This window comes from Canis lupus, chromosome 25, assembly GCF_003254725.2.
Source record: "Canis lupus dingo isolate Sandy chromosome 25, ASM325472v2, whole genome shotgun sequence".
NCBI classification, from domain to species: Eukaryota; Metazoa; Chordata; class Mammalia; order Carnivora; family Canidae; genus Canis; species Canis lupus.
In genome coordinates, this window is record NC_064267.1 from 43,997,728 (window position 1) to 44,025,404 (window position 27,677).

The 27,677-nt window shown below is 39.6% G+C and overlaps 1 protein-coding gene across 9 annotated transcripts in view; it reads left to right on the plus strand.

Annotated features, from left to right (window-relative positions):
• DIS3L2 (DIS3 like 3'-5' exoribonuclease 2) overlaps nt 1-27,677 on the plus strand; it is a 346,474-nt gene that overhangs the window by 129,283 nt on the left and 189,514 nt on the right. For all 9 annotated transcript variants that reach the window (XR_007405942.1, XR_007405943.1, XM_049101307.1 and 6 more), the window contains one exon: nt 24,038-24,138. Coding sequence is in view for 7 of the 9 variants with exons in the window: in XM_049101307.1 (XP_048957264.1) it covers nt 24,038-24,138 (101 nt within the window). In the remaining 2 variants the exon portion in view is untranslated. The remainder of the gene's footprint in view (nt 1-24,037; nt 24,139-27,677) is intronic.

The following is a 27,677-nucleotide window of genomic DNA, read 5'->3' on the forward strand; positions in this document are numbered from 1 at the left end:
GCATTTATGGAGTGATTATGATGCCCCCGATGCTCTGCTGAGCTCAGGCATGACAAAGGTGAAAGGAGGGTGCGTGTATGCACTCCTCAGTCTAAAATATTTTCACCAAGAGCCTGCCAAGTGCCGGGCATCTTCAGTATCCCTCTGTCCTTAGTGCCTGTGGAGCTCTTTAGGAGGCACCTCCCTGCCTACTGCTCCTCTTCCTCTACCCCTTCTTTTTCATACAACTGACCCCAGAGCTGCTTTGTTTGGCTGTGAGAAGGTTAATGCTGATTACAGTAATTTATATGAATTACTTGCCTTACGGTACAGCAAGCCTGTGCTATTGTCTGTGTATCAGATAATTTCTGTTTTGAGTTTTCATTAAAGTATTTGTATGCATCTCTGCTATATTGCTCACTGAGCACAGAAGCTCTAGAATCTCTAGGCTACTGCCTTGTTCTCATCGTGTACTGTCCTTTGGAGTATGTGAGCTACAGAAAGAAAATGTTCGATCAACCCCCCACATCCTACAAGTCTACTCTTTACCATAGACTTTCTGTGCTTTAGCAAGTGTGATGTGAGAGAAACACTACAGAGCATAAAACACATGATTGCAGCCTATTTAGAAGATTTTGTGGTTCATCCTTACTGTGGACATGAAATTGGGTGCTTTTCAGCTTCTATTTTGTGATGTGTAATGTTTTTGAACTTTAAAGCAACCCTTTTTCCTTTATTAGCAACTTATTTTCTTTTCCTGTATGAGTGATATCACCAAGAATATTAAACATTCTTGTGGAAATTCAAACAAATTATCATTGTAAATTGTACAGAAGCAAATTACCTTATGTAAAACCAGTGATTCTTAAGTTATTTGGTCTCAGGACTCCTCTACACTCATAAAAATTATTGAAGGCTCCAGAGGCGCCTGGGTGACACAGTCGGTTAAACTTCTGCCTTAGGCTGAGGTCATGATCCCAGGGTCTTGGGATTGGGCCCAGCTTCATTGGGCTCCCTGCTCAGTGGGGATTCTGCTCCTTCTTCTCCTTCTCCCTCTGCTATCCCCCCTCCCCTGCTTGTGCTCTTATCCAAGTGTGCACGCTCTCTGGCTCTCACTCTTTCTATTCAATCAATCAATCAATCATTCAATCAAATATCAAAAAAAATTATAGAAGACTCCAAGTGCTTTTGTGCATTTGGCTTATATATATGAACATTTCTGTATTTAAAATTAAAACTAAGAAAACTTGAAAATATTATTGCAAAATAAGTGACTTATTTCCAGTTGTGTTTCTGTGTACATTTAAGGAAAATTTCAAATTTCAAAATGATCTATTGGGTATTAATGAGGTTATAATATATATAATCACAGTCAAAATACTGAGAAAAAAAGTAGAATTAACCTCTAAACTGTACTTGTTTTTATTTTAAATCTTAGAAAATTCTAGAAAACACAACGTATAAGCACACATTCAATTAGAGCAGGGATTAGCAAAGGTATTCTGTGGAGGGCCATGCAGTAATTTTCAGTATTGTGGGCCACACACAGAGGCACAACATGAATGGACATGGTAGATTTGGCCTGCTGGCCAGCTTAGTTTGCAGATCCCTACTTTACATTCATTAGAGAATGAGAGTGAAAAGAACAAATAATGTCCTAGAATTATTTTGAGAAGAGTCTTGACCTTATGGTACCTCTGATAGGGTCTTGAACCACACTTGGAGAACCACTGGTTTAAACTGTTGGAATTGATAGTTGCTGAGCAGGACTTTAGTGTGTTTTAATTATTTTTTACTGCTAGGAAATTCAACAGTTAGTTTCCTTGCTTTAAGTAGCTATTAGGATATTTTTTCCCTTTTTTGGTCCTGTGAGGTGCTAATTATAAATAATTCAGGCTAAAATCTACCACCTCAACCTTTTTCTCAGCTGTGGGATGTTTTTGGGGGAACAGTTTGTGCCTTGTTTTGCTATTTTGAGTGTCACCAGGTCTTTGTACATTGTAATTTATCCAGCCTTTTCATATTGCGAATTATAGAATCTTAGATGCTCCTAATATGCCTAATAGTTTATGTATAGCATTATCTTGCACATTTCTTAATAGAAAAAGCTTGAGTACTTTGTGTTATTTGGTGTTGAAAAGAAATTTTTTCTAGCATTTTCCTCCAGGTAATTATTGGTATATTAAAAAACCCTTTTGAGTTTGTTTTAGATTATTTTTTGACTAGAAACCTTAATGAGTGCTCTTACTATTTTTAATAATTTTTAGTTGGTTGTTTAGTTGATTTTGTAGCTATACTTTATACTTTAGTTTTATCTGCAAATAATAATTTGCACCTTCCTTTCTAATTTTATGCTTCTTATTTATTACCTAATTTCACTGGCCATTGCTTTTAGAACTGTATTACATAATAGTGGTGATTGCCTTCTTCTGGATTTTAATGGAAATGCTTTCAGTATTAAACCCTCAAGCACAGTGCTGGTTGCTGGCTTGAGACCAAGTTAACCAAGTATCCTCTTTCTTTTTTTACTGAAAGTTTCTATTGGAGATGGATATTGACTTTTTCTTTTTCAAGTGCCTTTTGAACTTCTTTCAGGATAGTTTTTCCCTTTGGCTTATTTACATGGCCACATAAAACACTGAATAATTCTTGCATCCCTCATATGGCCATGCTCCTCATTTGGTCATGGTATATAACATGTTTTAACATGTGATTCAATTCTGTTTGGTAATAATTTATTTATGGGTTTTGGATTTTTGTGCAAAATGTGAGATTGGTCAGTGGTTTCTCTTTATTGTGCTGTTTTTGTGATTTTGGTATTAGGCTCTACTAACTTGGTAGGAAGAATTGGGGAGCCTTTTTCTTGGTGCTTTGGAGCAGTTAAGACATTGAGAATGATCAAATTTTCTCAATGATTGAAGCATTTAAAGAGCTCATCCTTGAAACATGGGCTAGGGTTTTTTAGTCAGCAAATTTCTCCAGCTCTAATGATCATTGATTTCTGTAGGGATTTTTTCCTCTTCTTGCATTGATTTTGATAATTTGTGTTTTCCAGTAAAATCATATATTTTAACCACATATTCTGATATATTGGGATAGAGTTGTATAAAATCTTTTCAGGTGTTTAATTTTATCTGCATCTATTACCATAACCTCTTTCAATTATCCCCTCATTTTGAAATTTCACTAGCTAGTGTCCTATCTAATTTTTTAAAAAAGATTTTATTTATTCATGAGAGCCACAGAGAGAGAGAGGCAGAGACATAGGCAGAGGGAGAAGCAGGCCCCATGAGGGAACCTGATGTGAGACTCAATCCCGGGACCCCAGGATCACACCCTGGGCCGAAGGCAGGCGCCAAACTGCTGAGCCACCCAGGCGTCTTGTCCTGTGTAATTTTTAATAGAAATTTATTTTTACTGTTTTTATTTATTTTAACTAATTTCTACTTTCATCCTTTATTTCTAAGAACTTTCTTTTAGACATGTTACATCTGAGGTGATCTAACGTGTAGTTGGACGTGCAAGTTGAAGTTCATATGGAAGCTTGGGCTGGAAATGTAATTTAAAGAGTCATTGACATCTAGTTTCTTGAAGAACTCCTCTAAGACTTTTTTAAAAGAAACTGGCACAGGAGTGAGGCCTTCCCATTCTCTTCTAATTTTGGATTCCCCTCCTTGAAAGCAATAAATATTGTTTATCAAACTGTCCCCTGCCCTAGAATCTCTAATAAACAGAAGCTCCTGTGTGTTAAAAAAAAAAAAATTGTGTGTTCGTGTGGTAAAATACATATGGCATAAAATGTGCTATATTAACCATTTTTAAGTATACAATTCAGTTGCATTAATTACATTTGTTTGATTTTGTGTAACCATTGCTACTGTCTATCCCAAAACTTTTTCATCATGCTAAAGAGAACTTGAGAACTATTGAGTTATAACTTTTCATTTCACCAACCCCAGCCCCTGATAACCACTGTTATACTTCCTCTCTATAAATTTGTCTATTCTAGGTATTTCATAAATCATACAATATTTCTCCTTTGTGTCTATCTTATTTTATTCAGCACGTTTTTACGTTCTTTTGTGTTGTAGTCTGTATCAGCATGTCATTCCTTTTTATGCCTGAATAATATTTCATTATGTGTGTACCACATTTTGTTCATCCACAGACACTTGAGTTGTTTCCACTTTTTGACATTGAATAGTGAATAAAGCTGAAATGAACATTGGTGCATAAGTATCTGTATCCCTGTTTTTAATTCATTTGGACATATACCTAGGAGTAGAATTGCTAGGTCATGTGGTAATTCTCTGTTTAGCTGTTCAAGGAATGTGGGGTTTTTGAAAGGATTTTTTTTGTTATGAAATACATGGTTACTAGAAGGGTTAATAAAAGCAGAAAATCATAAAAAAATAGAAAATCATGATGAATTATGGGAAATCTTGAAGTAATAATTACATCTGTTCTTTACTGAAATATAACTGGAGCTTGCCCAATTCTTTCATAGGCTGGTCCTTTTTACTTCCTCCTCTTCCCATTTTGTATCCTGGAATCATTTCTACCTATGTGCCTGGTTTCTCTTTGACACCTCACCAGGCCTAGAAGGCATGGATTTCAGAACATTATAAGTAATTTATTTTATAGACTATACTCTACCCCAATGTATCCCTTACAGTACCTCGAATAGACATGCCTGTCAGCATTCTTGCCCTTTTAACACAAAATTATTGCAATAGAAATTTAAATAAAAGGAAACAATCTATAATAAACCTTGTTCATATTTTTATCTGAAAATAGGAGTTTCCATAACTCTTACATGTCAGTGATTATGTTGTCTGCCCTTCTCCTCAGTGGAGATGAGTGAAGACTTGAAGGTCCCTGGAATCACCTTCCCACGGCTCTTCCAGCACCCTTTTCAGTATGGTGCTCCTGATTCTCTTGCTTGCTGTCCACTTCTAGCTTTATACCAGGCTCCCTGGATTATTATCTACTTTTCTTTGGCTTACTGGTAATGAAAAGGAAAAGCCAACAACTTTTTGCAGTAGTATCATTTTCTCTTTATTTCTTGTCCCTTGCTCTTCCTTGGAATCTTTCTTCCCAGTCCATCCACTCATCCCTTTCTCTGGTACTTTTCAGGGTGGGCCACTTCATGCTAGTGACAAGGGCTGGGTTTGTTTATAGTCACATTGCTATAGCAGCTGTAGAATTCTGGACCTGTGTGGGGCCTACAAGATCATGTGCTCTTCTTGACATGTGATAGTCTATCCCTAGGGTCTTTCAGTGGAGCACTTCAGATTATTTATAAATATTTCATAGCACTGAATTAAAATAGTAAATTTGCTTTCAGTAAGATTGTGAGGTCAACTTCACTTGTGATACCAATTATACCAGCCCACTATGGTAACATTGACTTTTCTCACTGATCAGAAGCAAGCTCTAATTAACAGTTATATGTTTTTAATTTAAAAAACCCCAACAACAGAATAGCAAATTAATTTCTAATGCAGTTAAGTTACTAAAAATACTTCTGAGTATGAGATAGTGGGCAAAAATTAATTTTTAAAAATGTGCTATAAAAAATCTGTGATTAAAAGATTAGAAACAACTGATCTAGTTCATTCCTTTTGTTTTACAGACGAGGAAACTGAGGCTCAGAGAAGTTACTTGGCTTGTCCAGTGTCCCACAGGAAGTTAGTGAGTTCATAAAAGAAAAATACCTTGTACTTACAATAACAACAGACAATTTTGACATATGGATCATATTATTTAAAGAGCAAATAATACCAGATCAATTGAATTTCTTCCTATAAGAATATGTTGGGCATTGTTTATTGCCCACCTAATGTCTATTTCCCTTTTTCCTTTTCCCATATGTGCCCAGATTTTCATCTATTCCTTCCCCAGATTTCTTGTACTTTGGGTGAAGTTGACCCCAGCTGCCAAGCTGAGTCTTGATTGCCTTATACCAGTTGCTTGATGTGCTTGCTTACCATAAGCCAATTGAACTTTCTGCAGAATTGGAAATGTTCTAATCCATGCTGTCCAATACTGCAGGCACTAGCCACAGTTGTTGTTGGGCATTTGACTTGTGGCTAGTGTCAGACTGAGAAACTGAGTTTTTAATTGTATTTGATTTTGATTAATTTTATTTTATTTTATTATTATTTTTTAAATTAATTTTATTTCAAATAGCTACGTATTATTCGTGGCTACTGTATTAGACATTGTAGCTTCATACCATTTCCTCTTCCCAAAGACACATGACCTAAGCATTCTAATCATGGTGACTCCTGCTTGGAGTTCTGCAGATGTAAGTAGTTTCCTGATGGATATCAACAGGAAATATTTATTCCTAATTGTCCTGGCAGCTATTCTATGACTGCTATTGAGTGCTGTGAATAGAAGAATGGAGAACTAGAAAAAAATCTGGGCCCCTACAACTATCAGTGGGCCCTAGACCAACTGACCCTGAAGCCTGCCTTAACTCTGGACTTCCAAGTGTATGAGCCATTGAGTTACCTTTGATATTAATATAAACTGGTTTGTGTTGAATGTTTTGTCATTTCAACCAAGAGTATCCAAGCAAATACAGAGGGTATTACATGCCAGGGGTTATGCTATTTGCTGGAAGAGAAAGATGATCAAAAAGTAACATCTAGATGCTTGTCCTTAAGATGAAATTAGTCTGTAAGAGGAATTTCAGAAACAGATAGGTGTTCTGGGTCTTGCTTACTTAACTCCCTTAGGTGGGAATTGCCTTTCCTAAAGTGGGAAATAGTTTGCCCCTGTGCTCAGGACTTTGACTAAACCATGAGTGGACTCCTGACCCAAGGATCTTCAACACATTGACTGGCCAGTCACCAGTTAGATTTTGTTTTTCTTCACAGCTTGAGGACCCTGGAGCTAAAATGTGACATAGAATGATGGATAGAAACACTAGGGAACAGAGGCTGCTGGTGACCACAGGCAGTGCACATAGAGAAGAGGAACAGATTTGCAGAGAGAGGGAAGGGCCATTCAGAGAGGAAAGGGCAGAAGGTGAAAGGAGGAGGGAGGAAGAGGGGGAAAAAAAAACCAGTTTATTCTCTGAGCCTTGAAGGATGAGTAGGGTTTGCCAGGTGAAGAAGAGTAAAAACTATCCTTGGTATGAACAGGGACATAGGTGGAGTAGTATCTTCAGTGCAAATACATCCATTTACAGTGGATACCTGATGTGGAGTCTGGAGAGGAGGCTGAAAAAAGAGGCTCTGGTGGAGTTTTGCCCAGTTACCTGTGGCTGCTAAGAGATTGAGGAAGTGTGAGTCATTCAGGGTTGTTAAAGAAAGGAGACTGTCAGGAAGGAAGAGGTGGGAAATAGGGGCATGGCATGGGACCAGTTAGGAATAGAGACACTTGGAGACCTGACTGAGCAATGGCAGCTGGAATGCAGAAGAAGAGATAGGTTACCGTGATATTTCAGAACTAGAATTGGCAGAGTTAGATGGCAGATCAAATATGGGACTTGAGGCAGAGGAGCATTTAAAAATGAGATTAACTTGATATATATGTTAGTAGCTGCATGAGTACTTACATTCTTTTTTTTTTTTTTTTTTTTTAGTACTTACATTCTTAAATGAGAAAAACAAGATCAGTGGTAAGAGGGACTATGAATTCAGTTTTTGATCACATGTTGAATTTGAGTTATGTGAGGGTCATTCCGGTCATGACATCCAGTAGGCATCTGGAAATAGAAGTGTAAACCCGGAGGAGGGAAGATGAGAATTACAGATCTGAATAGTGTCACCAGTTGGAACTATGGGAAATAGATGAGATTATCAAGTAGGTGGCCCACAATTAGAATTGCCTGAAGTAGGGATCCCTGGATGGTGCAGTGGTTTGGCGCCTGCCTTTGGTCCAGGGCGCGATCCTGGAGACCCGGGATCGAGTCCCACGTTGGGCTCCCGGTGCATGGAGCCTGCTTCTCCCTCTGCCTGTGTCTCTGCCTCTCTCTCTCTCTCTCTCTCTTTCTCTCTCTCTGTATGACTATCATAAATAAATAAAAATTTGAAAAAAAAAAAAAAAAACAGAATTGCCTGAAGTAGTCACTGTTCTATAAAACCAGGGTGCAAGCTGGTAAATACAAAAAAATCGGGCAAGATTGAGAGTTAGGAAGTAATTGATAAAGATTTTGAAAGCTTTGTACAAGACCTGACAGAAAAGTGGATGGAACTAAGAGGGAAGTGGTAAGTATTTTCAAGAAATGAAGGGATGCTTCTCATTCCTTAGTGAATGTCAAATGATTAAGATTATTTTCATTTAAAAAGATTAATTCTCATGATTGTTAAAACTCAACCTTTATTCAGGGAGGGCCTCTCTCTTGCATTAGAATGAATTGAAAGAGAAAAGTTCAATTGATATTTATTGAACTGGGAAGCTGAGCATCAGCTACAGATGGAGATGATTAATATCTTTATCCCTACTTCCCTCTACCTGGGATTCTGGACACTATTGTTTGTGAACAATAGTGGTCTTTAGACTCTAAGAAGAGAAGGCCCAGTCAAGTAGATTTTCCTATCATCCCTTTGGCCAGCATATGCCAGATTTATTCAGTTGAATAATGAATATTTTTTGTAATTTAGTATTTAACCTGCTTCCTAAGGTTTCCAATATTTTTTTTTCTTTTGGTAGAGACCGTTTCACTGTCGCTACACAGGATTATATGCCTGCAGGTCCATCTTCCTGGCACCAATTTCCCCTTTGGGTCACTCTAAATAATGCCCTTTCTCCCCTGAGAACTGCCTACGTTTTTCCAAGTCATGCAGCAACATGTCGGGGGAAACCTTTGCCTAATAGAGTAGTGATGACTATAACCTGTTGAGATTTACAAAAAGCTGTTGAAGATTCTAACTAAGCCTATTGGAAACAAAATTAAAACAAAACAAAAACAAAAACAACTGGCTATGTAATGTCCATCATTAAGGGCAGATTTTATTTAACATTTTACAGGAGAAAATGGTCCCTGGTTTTCAGATATTGCTTTAAAAAACAAAAACAAAACAAGTGAAAAATGAGTGAGTCACCCCTACCCCTGTAAGTGGAACCAGCTTCCCAACCCTGCACATCCTTCCACTAGCCCCCAGAGTGAAAGCTCAGCTACGCAGTAAAGTCTCTCATCTCTGCTCCCAGTTAGCTGACCCCTGTTTGGTCAGTCCCCTCAGCTCTGACTCATTTGCTTGAGCCAGAAGCAGCAGTAATGAATAAACTCGGCTGGTTTGTCCTGGGCTCTGATGCTCTTTTTGACCCTCCTTACTTAAAAGCCCCTTTGATAGCAGGTTCTGCGGCTTAGACTGTTATGCTCTTGACTCTGCAGCTCACCCAAGCGTCACTGCATCTACTACTCCAGGTACAAGTACTCCATGGGCTTACTCTGGAACACTGGGGCCAGGATCCAAACCTATCTAGCTGGGCCTGTTTACATCTCTACCAGGGAAGGGGGATCCAACAAAATGTGGCAACACTCTTAGTAGGAAAGTACTGAAAGAGAGCTTTTTCTAGTCATTCTTGGCTCTTAGCGCTTCATTTTCCCTTTTTGTAAACACACATGTACACACACCCTTCATAATAAATACCTGTCTTGACTTCTTTATAGATTCTTTCATAAATCAAATAAGGTAATGAAAGGGAAAATGTCTCAAAAAAGGAGAATGCATAGCATCCCTTTATAGGCATTTCCAAATCACTTTTTTGAAACCTGTTGCCTCTTAAAACAATAATTGTGCGATGAATCTTCCCTGTAGATGTTTTCAGACCACATATTGGTGGATGAGCTCTAATCGCTCTCTTTGGCTGTCCTTGCCACCAGAGGCCTCCTGCCTGCCTCTCCAGCTTATGTTCTTGCACCTACCCATTCAGACCCTAGGTCTAGCTAAGCTGGACTTTGTGTTGTTCCTAAACACTGCCTGACCTTTTCTGCCTTCCTGCATCTGAACCTACTCTTTTCTGTTATGAATGGTGCCTGATTACCCATCTCCTATGGAAATCATCTCTCTGATCTTCAAGTGTCAGCTGTCATTTTACATGTGTATTAATTATCTATTACTGTGTAACAAATTGCTACAAACTTAGTGGCTTAAATTAACACTTGTATTTTCTGTGGGTCAGTGTAGCCTAATAAGAAATATATATTTGGCCTCTGCCCCCAGTTCTTGACACAGAGCTCCTAAAACCCTGGGAATTTCCTTAGTGATAGAGGTGCTAGGGGCTTTTTTTTTTTTTTTTTTTTTTTTTTTGTTCTGATACTAGGTCTTTGACCCTGGTTCCTGACACAGAGCTCCTAAATCCCCTGGAATTTCCTGAGTGATAGCATCTATTGTTCTATGAAGCAACTCTTTGTGGACCCCTGGACAGCTTCAGGATGGGGCTGGGCACCAGAGACCAAGCCATGATTAGAAACTTGAAATTTTCAGCCCCACCCACCATCCTCCAAGGAGGGGAGAAGGTCTGAAGACTAATAATTGGTCATGCCTATGTGATAAAGCCCTCATAAAAATTTCTGAACAACAGGGTTTGAGTTGGTGAATGCATCTACATGATGGGAGGGTAGTGCACCCTACTCTACAGGAACAAAAGCTCCTGTGCTCAGGATCCTTCTGGATCTCACCCTGTATACCTCTTCATCCTGACTGTTCATCTGTATCCTTTATTATGTATTTTTGTACTAAACCAGTAGAGGTACATTAAGTGTTGCCTTGAGTTCTTCTGTAAGCCACTATAGCAAATCATTGAACCTGACTGAGTAGGGGGTCATGGGAACTCCTCTCCCCAATATGTAGCCAGCTCAGAAGTGTGGGTACCCTAGAAACCCACTATGTACATTTGGTGTCTGAAGTTGGGGGCAGTCTAATGGGATTGAACCCTTAACCTGTGAGGTCTGTGCTAAGTGTAGGTAGTTAGTGTCAGAAATGAATTAAATTATAGGACATCCAGAGAATTAGGGAATTGTTTGGTGTGGAAAACCCATTATTTTTGGTGTCCAAGGTATTGTGAGTAAATAAGGCTTTCGTTTAGTCAGGAATCTGGACATGGCTCAGATCAGTCCTCTGCTTCAGAGTTTCTCACAAGGCTATAATCAAGGTGTCACTCATCTGAAGCCTAAGCTTATGTGGTTGTTGGCTGTATTCAGTTCCTTGTGGGCTCTTGGGCTGAGGATCTCAGTTCTATGCTGGCTGCTGGCCAGAGGCTGCCCTCAGCTGCTTGCTGCATTGGCCTCTGTATATGGCATCTGTCTTCATTGGATCCAGAAAGGAAGAGAGTGTGCTAACAAGATAGAAGATGCAGTCTTATGTAACCTAATCACAGAAGTGACATTCCATCATCTTTGCCATATTCTGTTGGTTAGAAGCAAGACATGGGTCCTTCCCATACTCAAAGGGAGGGGATTATACAAGGGTGTATAGCTCAGGAAGTATGAGGATCAGTGAGGATCATCTTAGACACTGCTCACCACAAGATGTTTCCTCCTTCTTTTTTTCCACCGAAATATGTGATCTTTCTCTTCTGTGACTCGTCTTCATAGCTACTTTTTCTTTTTTTTTTTGCTACTTTTTTTTTCAATTTATATTCCATCACAGATCTTATTGTTGAATATTTTCTTTTCTTCCCTCATGTAACTGTTTTTGCTCATCTTTCATCCACTTGCAACTCTGAGAACAGTTTTGTATTTAACAAAAACTCTGCAAAAGACTCCCCTTCTTTTCCTTCTTTGAAACCAAAGAAGAACCAAGATTGCTCTCCTGCTTAACACCACAGTCTTTTTTGTCCACAGCAGCTCTATAGGATCTATTATAAAACCTTCAGATTTGCCAATTTGGCATCAAAAGCAATGACTCATTAGTGTCTATATAACCTGGCTGGAAAAAAAAAATAACCTGGCTGGGGTGATCCGCATTAGTCTGATTTGTATTTAGAGTTAGAGCTTGTTACCTTATTAAGGAGAAACAATTTTCCATCAGAGATGTTTCACACATTAGCTGTTTTTGAGTGGTGCATTGTTCTGTTTCCTAGGGGGCCTGATGGATCTCAGATAATAATGCAGTCTATAAAAACCAACTCTTTAAACTGTCTGTTTTCTTTTGCCTGCTAATGATCACATTGTGGTCCTGCTTTTTTAGGTCACAGCAAATGAATTGATAAAGAAGACTGGCTCTTAGAGAAGCAGCATTTTCATTCTGTCCCTTTTACCCAAGCAGTAGGCTGGATCTTACTATTCCTGATGGAGATGTTCAGTAGAATATCTATCTTATGTGCTTTAAGAAGCTTGGAACATAAGAGATATATAATATATGTTTGATATACATAGAATTGAAGACTCAGAACACAGCAAAACTCATCTAGTCTAGCTTCCCATTCTTTGAGGCCAATTTCCACTCAACCCTCCAAGATAGCTTTAGCACCTTTTTCATTTTTTGAAGTTTTGATGGATAGCTAGTCCTGAGCGATCAGGTAAAGAAACACTGGTTTGATTTTAATAAACACTGTGTTCTGGTGTTGAAATAAGCACATCAGGTTATTAAAGATTGGCCCCTTTAAGAAAAACTCAGATGAAAGTTAACTTGGAGGAATCATCTGTCTGCTGGGAAAGATGCAGAATTAGTAAGTGAAAGCCGACTACATTGTGTGCCTACATTTTGGGTCTTTGGGGAGCCATGAGGCTAAAAGCCAATTAAAGCTTCAGTAGAGAGAAATTTAAAAGTGGTTTCTCCTGGGCAAGAGAAAGATTTGGAGCAGAGAGTGCTTGGAGAAAAGCAGGAGAGTGTTGATGATGTAATTAATACAGCTAACAGCTGGGAATGGGAATCAGTGCAGAGCTCTGAGAAGATGACCCTGTGAGAAACTCAAGTTTGGGCCTGAAAGCCACACTATCTAGGTTTTGACTTCAGCTCCAGAACCTGAAGGCATCTCTGTGTGGTCAGCCTGGTGAGGAGAGTGACCAAACTCTGCCATTTATGCAGGGTTTGAAGAATATGCAAATTAAAACAATATAGAAAAATTGGTAGTAAAGGGATTTTTCCTTTTAATGCTTGAGTATGAACTTTCTTTTCATTCATCTATTCATCTTGTTCTTTTAATATGTCAAGTCCTCCTTTTCCCAGTCTTTACCCTTCTGTCTACTCTCACTCATTGTTATCATCTAATTGATGTTCCCAACCTCTACCCTGAGATGTAGAACCATATCTCCAGCTTGGATGGAGGACATTATCATACTTGTATCCCATTGTCATCCCAAACTAAAAATTTTCCCCAGAGTTGATTGCCTTCTCTGAGTATCTTATCACTCAGGTAGATCTCTCAAAAATGTTTTCTTTTCCACTTTCACTTCCATCAAATCTATCAGGATCCAGAAAGTTGTGTGGCATCATGGGAAGAACATGAGGTGCCAGCATTCGTGAGACTGGTACCCATGGGCAAGCCTGTTATTTGATCTTTGGGAGCCTCATTTCTCCTGTTTCTATAATTGGCATGATAATACCTGCCTACCTCATTGGATTATTGGAGAGTACTAAATGTGGTAGTGTATATAAATCACCTAACACAATGCCATATGTGTGCAGTAGGTGCTCAATAGCTAGTTACTAGTTTTATTGTGAATGCACAGAGCCCAGAGACTGGGAGTGTTCAGGGTCACTGTTTGGAGATGCCATTTGCATTTGATCCTCCCTTGAAATTGTGGATCTCAGCTTGGAATGTAGTGAGTTTCCTCCTCTAGCACTTTGCATGAGTTTGGCTTGTATGTTTCAAAGAAAACCTGCTCTACCTCGCCCCTCATGGACCCCCCTCAGCTTTCAGCCACCACACTCACAAATGCCTTGTGTCTAGACTCCTCCCCTCCTCCATTTGTTTTCATACAGAGAAGGTGGCATCTCTTTCTTTTTGACTGAGGCTAATCTTTACCCCTGGTTTCTGATCCCAACCCTTCCTGCCCAGGGCCCCCTCCTGTTCCTAATTGTGTCCTCTTCAACCACACCTTTCTGTAGTGGTTCCTTCCTATCAGCAGTTAACCATGACCAAGACTCCCTTATCTTAAAAAAATAAAATAACAACAACGTTGTTGTGATTTCTCTGTACCCCTACAGCTCCCACCCTGTATTATTCTAGTCTTGCACAGTCAGACTTCTGGAGCCTACTCCACACCCTCATCTCCTCCGTTTACCTTTCAATCAGTTCCCCATGCATGACATTCTGACTTCACTGTGTTTCCTTCTTTCATATTAGTTTCACAAAGGTTGCCTGTGACCTTGTGATTACTAAGGCCACTCTGTTGACCACGTTGAAATGCGTGTTTTTTTGGTTTTCTTTTTTTTTTCCTTTCTTTTTCCTCCTCCTCCTCCTCCTCCTTCTTCTTCTTTTCTTCTTCTTTCTTCTTTTTTCTTCTTCCTCTCACCCCACATTAGCCTGAATTTTCTCCTACCTCCCTGACTGTACCTCAGTATCCTTCTAGGCTTTTCTAATTTCTATTTCATAAATATTGGTGTTTCTCCCTGCCATGACCCTTGTCATTCCAAACCATCTATGAGGAGGCCAGTCTACTCATCCGTTTGCCCTCTGTACACAGATGACACCCTCATTTCCATCTCTAGCCCAGATCAGATCACCTCTAACTCACTAAGTCTTGATAGAACTTATATCTCCTCTTGGTTGCTTGAAGATGCTCTTCCTGTGGTGGCTCACTGCCCATTTGTCTATAGTGTGGCTCTCACACTTTAGAGTGAGTCAGAAGCCCCTGGGAAGCTTGTTCTAACACAGACTGCTGGGCCCCACCCCCCAGAGGTCCTGAGTCTCTAGATCTGGGGTGGGGCCTGAGAACTTGCACTTCTGAGAGTTCCCAGGTGATAACTGTTGCTGGTCAAGGAACTCTACTTTGAGAACTTCTGTTTAAGGAATTGAGGCAGTTTCCCCCCATTTCTTACTCTACCCCATTGACCTTTCTTTTTTCTCTCCCCACTAGCATAATCTTGTCAGATTTTAAGTACTTCGCTATTCAGAAGTCTCCATCCCCTCTGCTGCTAGTCTGATTCTAGTTATTGCTAACTAGTTTTTCTTTTTCTTTTTTAAAGATTTTATTTTAGAGAGAGAATGAACCAGGGGGAAGGGCAGAGGGAGAGAGAGAAGCAGACTCCCTGCTGAGCAGGGAGCCCAACACAGGGCTCTATCCCAGGACTCTGAGATCATGACCTAAGCTGAAGGCAAACACTTAACCAATGGAGCCACCCAGGCCCTCTGACTGGCTTTTCTGTCTCTAGTCTTCTCCTAAATCTGCTCTGTACACAGCAACCAGTGAGCTTCTTAAAGTGTAAGTCATGCTAATCTCCTGCCTAATTTGTTCTATAGCTCTTCTTTATTTTTGGGATAAATCCAAACTTCCTAATGTTGACCTAGCTTCTGCCTATTTATAGAACACCAGCTCTCGTTTCTCCTTACTTCACACAGAAGGCACCAAGCATACAGAAAAGTAATGAGTAATTTAAATATATAGCAGTTATTGAGTGCTTACTGTGTTCTAGCCACTATAGCACTTTTACACACATGAAGTTTGTTTAACTTTCCTATTAATCCTATAAAATTGGTTACATGTTACAGAGGAGGAATTGTGACCCATTTTATAATGTTGCCATCGTCCTGTACACCAGTCATGTCCAGTCAGCTGTACCCAGGATGACAGGGCTATATTCCCTCAAAACTCACTGCAAGAGATGATGATGATGATGATGATGATGATGATATCAACAACAACAGTATTAATAGTATCTAACAGCTTTTGTTATTGAACTTTGTACCATGGCACTACCTGTGAACATAAATTATGTAAACTATTCCTGATTTACTAGGGCGAAAATTCACAGAGGAGTGACTTGTTCAAAGCCATATAGTTCAAGGACATAGGACCGACATTTGAATTTAGATCTTGTGATTTCAAAGCTCATACTTTTAACTACTCCATCATCCCTGTGGGTGGAAGCAGTGAAATTATATGGAGAGCTGTTTATCATTTGGCATCTTGTAAAATTTAAAAATTTTCAATGTCTATAACTGAATTATAAAGTTTTTGGCAACCCTCTCCTCCTTACTGAAACCCACCCGCATGTACCTATCTTTCTTCCAGATCTCATCATACTCTGGTGGTTAGACTTGGAGTCATGCTGGGTCCTGACACCCCCTCTACTAACCATCTCCTTGGATGAACCCTGGGATAAGTTATTTTATGTCTTTGAATGGCTGATTGCTATTCTCTGAAAATCAAAATAGTAGTACTTCTCTCAGGGGGTTGGTGAGAAAAATGTGAGATTATCTGCCTCTTCTCTCTTTCCCTTGTGCTTCTGCCTTAGGTAACATTGGGCACTGTCACAATAGCTTCCTCACTGTCTCCCTGTTGTGTTGCCTGCACAGATCACCACGGTCTCCTCCCTTGTTCTCACTCTGTCACTCTCTAAATTATGCTCTACACTGCCACCTGAAAAATATTTGTAAAATATAAATCCTGGGGACTTTCTGTTAATAGTAACGGTGGGCTGTTATTCAGATACACTCCTGCCTGCTGAAACAACTAAAAATATTTGTGTAAAGTAAAAAAACAAAACAACAACAACAAAAAAAAAAACCAAAATTTCGAGCATTAAAGAGCTGACAAGCATTACCAAGTTAAAATTGGAATGGGGAATCTAGGCAATATGACAGATTAGAACAGCAGTAGTGAGGGACAGAAATAAAGCAGCTGGTGTCTCACAAGGAGCTGGGATGCCAAAAGGCTACACCATGTGGATGAGAGTAAACCTGAAATGTACCAGCTCTCACTTGGAATTACAGCCCAAGTTCAAGCTGATTGGCTCAACCAATCTCAAGTCTTGAATTGGCTGAAGGACAGTCATGCCTTCAGGTGCCTGGCAAAACCAAGTGGAAATTCTTTCCAAAGGAAGGGAAGGTTTCTTCAACCAGGCCTCAAGTTATTTGGTGACCAGCACATAAATATAACCAGGCACCCAAGGAGACCGTGCTCCAATGGCAAGAACCATCAACAACCACAAACAATAGAAACAACCCTTCAGAAACATCATCAGATAGTGGAATCTATATTAAAAAAACAAAAACAAAAACAAAAACAAACAAAAAAACAAAACAAAACAAGAAACTACTGCATTTAAAGAAATAAAAGATAAGCTTAAACATATATACAAAGAATAGGAAACTGTGAAAGGTGACAAATCAAACTGAAAAAGGCAGCAATTAAAAATTCTAGAAATAGCATAACTTTCATGAAATTAACTCACTGGATAAGGAAATGTGTAATATATTTGATGACATAGTTTAAGGAAAAATTCCTCAAGGGTGAATTTAACAGAAGATTGGATAAAGCTAAAAAATTAACAAACTAGAAGACAGTAAGAAAAAATTATCTATAGTAAGCATGGATAGACAAATGGAAAACACAGAGGAGGAAGGTCTAAGTAACTTAAAGTCCTAGAAGGAGATGGATGAAAAAATAAGCAAAATGAAATTTAAAGGTAATGGCTGAAATTTTCCATTACAGCTGAGATCCCAGACCACAGATTTAAGATGACTAATGATTGCAAATTGAATTTTTTTTTTTAAATCCTAACTTAGGTACATCAAGATGTAACTACAGAAAATCAAAAGCAAAGAGAAAATCATAAAGCAGCTAAAGAAAATGATTTTCTTCATAGGCGTTAAAGACTGACCATTAACCATCAACAAATATAATTCTAATCTTGTTATCCTCAAATTTTTCAATAGCTTTCTATTCCTATAAGATAAAATACATACTCTTCAGCATGTCATTAAGGCCTTTTGAGGTCTTTTGGTCCCAGCAACTTTTTTAGACACATAGAACCTTCCTCCTTCTCCATTTATTCTCAATTGTGTGCCTTTGCACATGTTCCTCTCCCTTTCTAGAATGTTCCCATGCTCATCCATCTACCTAGCTCCTACTCAGTCGCCTTGCTAGTTTCAGCTCAGGGGTTACTGTCAACCAGCCTGGCTCCCTTCTCATTGCCTTGGTGCACACTGCTTACCAGTTGTCACCAGCACCATGTACTTTCACTGTTTGCATCTTTGTCTCATTTTTAGCAGACAGGCTCTCTGTAGACAGAGATGGGGTCATTTGCAGTACCTGATATTCCACAGATATTTAGGACCTTCACTGGGTTGACTCTTGCATTTCAGTTGGTTCCATGGCCACTTAAGCAGTATCTTAATGCAGCTTTTTGTGGCTCTTCCCATGATGGTCTGATTGCTTGTATGGAAAACTGGTCACCATAGTCAACCCCAGGGTCCCTGTACACTGCCAGCTGGGTTTGTCTCTTCATCACTCCTATTTCCTTGATGAAACTAAAATAACAATACCCACTCCACTGATAATATGAAGTTGTGGATAGATCAAATGAAGTAATATACGTGAACACACTGTGAAAACTCCACTGATAGTATGAAGTTGTGGATCGATCAAATGAGGTAATATACGTGAACACGCTGTGAAAACTCTTTGGCACCATTCGGTTCATTAGGTTTATTTCAGAGTGAGAGACATGGTTGGGCTGGAATCTTGCAAAGAAGGGAACTCATTGGTGCCCCTGAGTTTTGGCTTTGGCGTGAGCTGGTTGTGAGGTCCTACTAGAACGACCATCAATGTTATGTCTGGTACACTGGCAGCATAGCAAATGTTTATAACATGAACGTTGTCTTGCCCCATGAGGACTTGTGCTGTCATTTCTATGTTTCACTGGGGAGAGGGGTACATAAACAAGTTTTCCTGGTTGTTTGATTTTGAGAGATCTGAAGGGAAATAGTTTTGTTTATAAATACATATTGCAGTTTTCATTGAGTTCTTGGAAATAGTAAATTTCTGTGACCCTTCATCTAGAGATGAGAAAAGCTTGGATTTGGCACTTTGTCATTTATTTGATTGGATAGATTGAAACTCCTTTTGCCCAATTCCTTGCCTTTTTTCTTCACATTGCCTCCATTTGGCATTATAGTCCAATCATCTGAAATTCTTCTGATGTGTTTGTGAAGTGTTAAGAATCATCAGACTTCTCAGTCTATTTATATATGAGAAGACCAAATCAGAATAATTTTAAAAAAGATTTTATTTATTTATTTGAGAGACAGAGGCAGAGCATGTGTGGGGGGAGAGGCAGGGGAAGAGGAGAGAAGAGACAAGCAGACTCCCCACTGAGTGCGGAGCCTGACACAGGGCTCAATCCCAGAACCCTGATATCATGACCTGAGCTGAAGTCAGATGCTTAACTGAGCCATTCAGGCACCCCCAGAATCATTTTTCTTACAAAATCAGGTGTTGGGTTTGCACTTGATAGATGTAAGTGGCCCTATCTACTTTTTAAGTGTTTAAAAAAGAAGTTTTAAACAATCTGTAGAAAGAGATTAGGATTTCACCAGACTTTTCTTCCTAGAGTATTTACTGGGGGAATATAACGTATTGTTGCTTATATTAGTAGTGTATCTATTTCTCTCTTTTATCTAAATTCTCTCTTTTGGATGAAGGATTTTGGTAGTCACTAGTTTCTAGAGTCTTTTGATCTAGAAGGGACCACAGAGAACATGGGCCACATCTGCCTTTAGTATGGCAAAACCGAAGGCTGTGGCGAAGCCTACCCTTTACCCTTGTGAGGACTCTCAGCCTACCCTGTTCTAGTAGTTTCATCATGGAGTTTTAGTGCTCTGTCAAGCCATTTTTCCTGATATTTAATCATAAGCTCCTTTAATTTGAGCCCATTTTTCATATACTAAGTCATCCATGGTGATAGAAATACGCTAGCATCATCCTTCTCAGACACATTTCTCCAGTTTGCTCTCTTAGCTCTCATTTCTACTACCTAATTCAAATTCTGATTATATCTCATCTAGACTGCAACTGCAGCTTTCTAAAATCTTTGCTACTCTTGTCTTTCCATTCAATATTGCTTCCAAATTCATAGACCTGGAATGTATGTGTCCCTTACCTTTAAAATGCTTTATAGGATAGTGTCCACGCTTGTCATTTCCATGATCTGGACCATATGTTAGGAAGTATGTTCTGTTGAGAATGGCATTAAATCCTAAAATATTAGTGGTCTAAAGGAAAGAAATTTATTTCTATCTCATATAAAAGAAGACTAGAAGTAGGCAGGCCAGGGTTCAGAGGGTAGTTCTACAGTCTTAGCTCATTCTGCTGTGCTGCTCTGCAGAGTAGAAAGCATCCCTGTCCTGTGGCTTCTGGGACCACGATGAGTGCTTGAAGTTCAGCTGTCGCATCCACATTACAGCCAACAAGAAGGAAGAAAGAGGGAATGCTGGGCCCCCATCTTTCAAGGACACTTACTGAAAATCACTTAAAACACTTTAACCTGCATTTTATTGGCTAAAACTGAGACATACATGTCACACTTAGTTGCAAGAAAGCCGAAAAAAATGTAGTGTTTTAACTAGTTTACCCAGCTAACAATTGAAGTCCTTGTTGCCAGGAAAGAAGAGGCTAGATCTTGGGCAGTAACTAGGATATCTGCCATAGGATCTTGCCACCAGCCTTGTTCCTCTCTCCACCCCAGTGCCTTCTCTCCCACCCCTCGTACCTTCAGCCCATTAGTGGCTGCAGTGAATCTCATACTGGTCCTTTACCATGTCAGGCCTTTTCACAGCTCTGGGCCTTTACCTGTAGTGCCCTTTCACTTTATCATGTCTCTTACATCTAGACATCTTTTGAGGCCATGTCACTCTGTCTGTACAGTTTTCTTACCTCCTTAACAGTGACAACACACAGTAAGTAATTCCTGGAGCCACGTGGCAGTGAAAGAGCTTTCTGAACTTAGTAATGGAACACATTTGAATCCCTTTTCCCCAGCTTGACCTGGAAAGTATAAATATGGAAGGACTCAGCATATGGACCGTGTTTAAAGCCACAGCCCAGATCTATCTTTTTGAGTTCCAGACCTTTCTATTGAACTGGTTACTCAACATCATCATTTGAAGGTTTCATAGGTGGCCTCAAATAGAAACACCTCTGAAGAAGAACTTTTGATTTCCCCCTCCTCCTCTGGACTTTCCTGCACCAGTAATGATGCCTCTATCGACCTGGTTGCACATGTCAGAAAGCTGGAAATAACCCTTCACTTCTTGTAGCTAGTGGTCCTTGAGCTCTCATATTTGATTACCCTCAAAATCAATTGGTTCAACTCCAGAATATGTCTTACATGGATCTTTGCATGTATGGACCTCTGGGCTCCCTCTCTCAGGCTGCTTAAACCTCACCTCGGGCAGTGTCACTTTCATGCACAAAATCCTTAGGCAGCTTGCCATTGTATTTAGGTTTCAATTTAGGATGCACCCTAAAAGACCCCAGCTGCCTTGACTCCTGTTACCTCTCATTCTTATCCCTTGCCATGCCCAATCTTACGCTCACTATGCTCCGGCTACCTGGTCTTCTTTCTGTTCCTCATTTGTGCTGAGAACTTCCTACCTCTGCCCCTTCCCAAGTGCCATTTCCCACCTGAGGTCTTCTGTTCCCTTCACCACACCATCCTCAGGTGTCAGATTAAATGTCACTTCCACGAAGGGCCTTTCCCTGACCTCTTATTCTAAATTGTATATTGAGAGAACTCTTCCTCCTTGGGACTTTCCTTCTTAGCCTTCATCACAATTTAATAATTTTATATTTATTGAGTGGTTATTTATTGAATATCACTTGCACATTAAAGTATATGTTCTATAAGGGCGGAAATCACATTTCTTTTATTCACTACTGAATCTTTAATGCCCATTGCTCAATAAATACACATGGAATTAATGAATAAATGAGAATCTCATGATTAAAAGTGTGGTAGATCTCTCATTAAACTGACATCTTTGCTATTAGTGTAGCAAGACATAGTTGTTGGAAACCTGTGAAGGTGATTCACCTTTTTAATCTGGCGTTGCATTTCTTCACATTCATTGAACATGTCTATGATGCTTACCTGCAGGGAAATAAACTCAGTTTAATGTATTGGAATGCATTTTCGAACAAAGCTTCGTTTCTGTCAGGTTATTCTTATAAACCAAGAAGCTGAAAAGGTCATGTGCAGGTGTGATATCTGAAAATCACGATTGACTATTGTGGACATTGCTGCTAGAAACATCGGGGTGCAGGTGTCCCACCGTTTCATTGCATCTGTATCTTTGGGGTAGATCCCCAACAGTGCATTGAGCTGTCTTCCATTGCTAGCCCTCTTTGGATGCAACTTGGCGTAACCTTTGGAACAGAAGACTTGCTTGTTGTTGGAATGGAATTAAAGCAACAGTCATTTTAAGTTGGAACCATGAGTGACTGTGATGGAAGTTTGTGTGCTCAGGATTTGGGCTGCCTTAGAAAACCCCTCACTACCTTGTATGGTTGCCAACTCTTGAGACTGAAAGTTCAGACAGCAGATATCTGGGTAGAGTGTCCTGGTTCACAGTTTTTCCAGGTGCCTAACTTTTCCTGAATGATCTTGTTCTATAGAACACATTGGCAAGATACATTTGTGGTGCAGATTAAGAACTTGTGTGGGTTTTTTTTTTCTCCCCAAGAGTATAAAAGATGTTGTTCTGGAAGCATCTAATGATCTTGGAATCCTGAACTAAGGTCTAAGATAAAAGATGAATATCCTTTTACTGATGGACAGGCTGATCAACAATGGGAAAGGTTTTGTTTGTTTTTTATTTTTGGAAAACAGAATTCTGCTTCCAGTGGACACTATTCTAGGTATATTTCAGCATAGATGGAAAAGCAAACAGTTGATCATTCTTAAGCCCCAGTAGGTCAGATCATGTCAGTGTTTCCAGAGTTCGCTCAGAATGGTAAAACTTGGCCTTAAGCTGAGCCCTTGCTAAGAGGCGGCCAGTCGTGAAAAGGATTTATTTATTTATTTTGGCCTTGGTCATGTCTAATGATGATAAGTACAAGTCTCTTAGCTGTCTGGAGTGGGGCCCACATGAATTGGTTGTGACCCCTAGACTCCAGGAACTCCAGAAGAGTTGGATAAGAATATTTTGTGGGGGAATTCTAACACATAAAAATACAAGATATTAAATGTTCAAAAGTGTGTCATTTGCTGCATTTGTTCATGAGTGATTTTAATACTTCTGGTACAGGGCCTGACTCCCTCTTTATTGGGGAGATGTGGTTTCAGTTTCTTGGGTGAATGTGCATTTTATAAGTTTCTTAAGAAAGGAAATTAAATATTAAAAGACTTTAAATACTCTTTATATAATGTCACTAAGAAAAGCCAGGAAAATCAGGGTTGGCTTTTTTTATTTATTTAATAAATATAATCTATTTTCCACCATTTTGTTTGTTATGGCTGGTACCAAAGTACTTTTAAAAGTTAATATTTATTTTGATTTCAGCAGATGTGCATAATAAATTAACCTATCTCTATTCTTCATTGTGGGCTGGGGCAGTATTTCACATCTAGTTTGTTTGGCATTTCACACACTAAGCCCATTAGTTCAATTCAGCATAGTTTGATGCTCTCTACTTGTATGACACTTAGCATTTGAATAACGTTAAATAGATCAAATGTGGCCTGCTGAGTGTGAGCATTAATGCAATTTGGTGATGTGATTGACCTTAGCTAAGTCCCTTAACTACTGTGGGCCTGGGTTTCCTTTTCCGCAAAATGAGTAGTTTAGGGTAAATGATGCTCTGAATTTAAAAATCCCATGAGATGCCTGGATGGCGCAGTTGGTTGAGTTGTTAAGTATCTGTCTGACTCTTGGTTTCGGCTCAGGTCATGATCTCATGGGCTCAGCCAGAGTCTACTTAAAGAGTCTTTCCCTCTGTCCCTCTCCCTGCTCATGCTCGCATACTTGCATATGTTGTTCTCTCTCTTATTTATAAATAAATAAATAAATAAATAAATAAATCTTTATTTGTTCTCTCTCTTATTTATAAATAAATAAATAAATCTTTTAAAAAAAAATCCCGTGAATCTGTATGCCTAATAGATATGCGTCTAACTGATTCCTCTTCTTTCCCTCTTTCTTCTTAATTTAGGAAAGGAGGATGCTGATGCTCTAGTTACAAAAGAAGAAAGCACCTCCACGTCACAGGACACAAGAGCTTCACCAGAGAAATCGCTGCAAAGATCAGCAAAGGTCATTGCCTACAGATTTTCTGCATTTGTCCAAATGACTGTCACCTGAACTACCTGTCAAAGGTGTCTCATGCAATTCAGTTAGGGCTGTAGTTGGTCAGTTAATCAGAAAAGTCAGTGGAAGCAAGGAGTCATAAAAAGCTAATATTTTGTGTAATTTTAAAGATATACATATATGTTGATTTGCCTGTGTTTGGATGAAGGTCCAAAGCCTTTTCTTTGTGTGTGGGTGTGTTTGTTGAAGTGCTACATTATCTTTTTCTGCTTAAACCACACTGGTAATGTGTCATATTTGATTTCCAGTTTGCGTTATGTAAAGTGGAGTGAGGATTTAGGTACTATGTGAAGCAATCTAACATAGACTCCTAGATTCTTGTTTTTTGCTTCAATTTTTTTTATTGTCATCATGTCTATATCTAATTCAAAAGTAGGTTTTAAATGTCTTTTTTAGTTTTTTCCAAATATTTAATTTAGTTATTGTAGATACAAAATTGCTTTTGCATCCTGTCTGTTGATTTGCATAGTTCAATTTTATTTTTCAGTTATATATGCTGGTGGCATATTTGGATAAGGGATCAAACACAGCTGACCCTGGCTATCAAATGGCTCAGGATAGAAGAAGTGGTTCAGTAGGTGGTAATAAGCCTGAGGCTTTCTCCACCAGAGGCATCCTTCAGCATGTTTAACCTGCAGTTGTAGTGTTGCCACACAATCTAGCAAGTGGGTTAGCACAGTACCTCTTGGATATTGACAAGAAGAATTTCTGAATCGTATTACACGTATGTTGCCCTCAACTGCCTGTCCAGTCATTTTAATGAGCATTTTGAATACTAACCATATAAAGTATAGCAGGCAGCATGCTAGGTATGGAAGGTTGTAATGAATGGAAAGCCTGTGGGCTAGAGATGGCTTACAGGCTTGTGTTTTGTGTGACCTGTGCAGCATTTACAAATTTTGACTAAGCAGCTTACAAAAAAAAAAAAAAAAAGTCTCCTGGCTTCTCTTGACAGAAGAAAACATCCAGCAACACTAGGCCACATTCTTCAATGACTTGAGTCAGAGCTGAGTACAGACAGCCCTCTGTAGATGGAACTTGTGTTCTGCAATTTGCTACTGCACCCCAATGGTCCCCTCTCTCTTGCTGGGTTTGTTTGGGTGTTTTGGATAGTTTCTTAGTAAATTCAATCTAAAATCACAAGGCAAAACAGCACTTGTGTGGTCAAGTCATTATTACTACAACTAATGTATGAATCACAAGTAATGTAAGCTGCTTCATACACTTCTCATGTCAGATAGTAAAACAATAAGCAGGGACTTCTAGATCAGACAAGATGGCATAGACTCGTTTCTCCTTGCTCTTTCCTACTAGAAAACTATAAACCCTGAAAATAACAAGAGGCAACCATAGGATAATTCTGAAAGGTGAAGAGAGGAAGACAAGCTAGTTAGAGACTTGAGAGCAAGAGGAACAACATAACAGCAGAGGACTTTACAACCCCTCCACCAACAGAGGAGGACCAGGCCCAGTGTTTCTGGATCTAACCTAGCAATAGAAGGGGGCCCAGGCAGACTTGCTCCTCAGTCCGATCTAGCGGGGTCCCTCTGACAACACCAGGCACTCCTGGCAGTACCTACAAGAATTAACTGGGAGCCTTCCTGACAATTATAAGTGGCTAGGAGAAGGGCTCCCCTTTCCTGCCACAACTGAGATTTCTCTCCCCCATCAAGAGATACCAGGCATCTGGTGGCTCTGGCAGTTGGGATTCCTGCCAAAGAAGTGACCTAGCCCCAGAAGTTTCTTTGTCCCCATGGGCCTGAGATTTCTCTTCTCTCCCTTCTGCACCCCCACAGAGGTAGTAGATGGCTAGGGAATCCCAGTAACAAGGATCCTACCACAGCAGATGTGTGGTTCAGAAAATTTAATCTCATGAGTCTGAGACACTCTTTTCCCACCCAGAGACAGTGGGTCATCAGGTGGCACCAGGGTCCTACCACAACAAAAAACCTTAAATGGGAAGTTTCTTTGTCCCTGCATGGACGTGGATAAGAATCTGTTCCTAATCAATACTAGAGAGACTAGGTGGCCAGCCCTGAAGAAGTTCTTTTCACCCCGTTAGGCAATATGGGCAGAGACCAGTGGGAGCCCCAGTGGTTCCATGTTAACTAAACATCAGAATAGTACTTCAAAGTCTCTGCAAATTAATTTGTCGTTGGAACTACAGCCCACAAAATAGTTCAGGATCTCTATGCTAAACCAAGGCAGGATGACCTGCCTTCTAAAATAAAAGATTTCAGTAAGACCTTAAATCTCTAACATAATAGCCAAAGGTCCAGGATGTGATAGAAAATCATTTGTTATACTAAGAACTAAGACACTGTCACTTGAGTGAGGAGAGGCAACTAACCGATGCCGATACCAATGTGTTGCAGTTATCTGACAGTGATTTTAAATCAGCCATCATAAATATGCTTCAACAAGCAATTAAAAATTCTCTCAAAACAAATGAGTAGATAGAAAATCTCACCAAAGAAATAGAAATTATAAAAAAAGAACCACGTTGGAAATTTGAACTAAAAAATACAATAACAGAAATAAAATACTTTCAGGATGGGCTCAGTAGTAGGTAGAGGTGACTCAGCATAGGATTACCTAACTCGAAAACATGTCAGTAGAATTTATCCAATCTGAACAGAGAGAAAATAGGCTGGAAAAAGTGAACAGAGTTTCAGGAAGTTGTGGGGCAATAAAATGGATTCAACATTCAGATAATTGGAGTCCTAGAAGGAGAGGATCATCAAGAGAGTGGGCTTATAGATGGTGCTGACTGGAACAGGTTAAAAAATACTGTAGAGATTTTGAGATTGGAACAACAATTGTATAACACAAATGTGTAATGGTGTCCATATGCATCATTGTAATTCTCTTCTGATGGACTCCATAGTTTGTGTTTGAGGTTGGAGAATAGCAGTGGCTGAACTGTCCCAGAATTGAGGATTTTTTAGGGTGGGTGTGGTGGAAGGCCAACAGAGGTGAGGCATTTGATGATGGAGGTGAGAAGACTAGAAGCAATGGAACATGATGTCCCTTGGAGGTAGGAAAGGATTCAAGCATTAGATATAGCAAACAGACACAGAGAGCAGGCTGAGGTCAAGGCACTAGTAATCTTAATGTGGTGAAGAAGCCATGGAGCGGGGCACAGGAGAGTAAGGGAGCTGGATGACAGGTTAGTCTGAGATGATAAGATTTGGACCAGACCCAGAAGATGCTGAGAGGTAACCATGAGGATGAGTTGCTGAAATGGAATGGAAGTGAAGGCCACCAGCATTGAAGGGATACTAGGACTATAAGGGCAAAATATTGGCTGAGTCATTCGCCTGGAGATGTAAGCCAGGTACTGTAGAGCAGCTAGGAGGTCCATGGATGACAGTAACAAAAAAGGGATAGCCTGAACCATGGAAGGACACAGACCCATGCATGAGGCAAGAAGAGTAAATGGTCTGAATGTGACCATATAGCACAGGAAAACATGGATGTCTCAT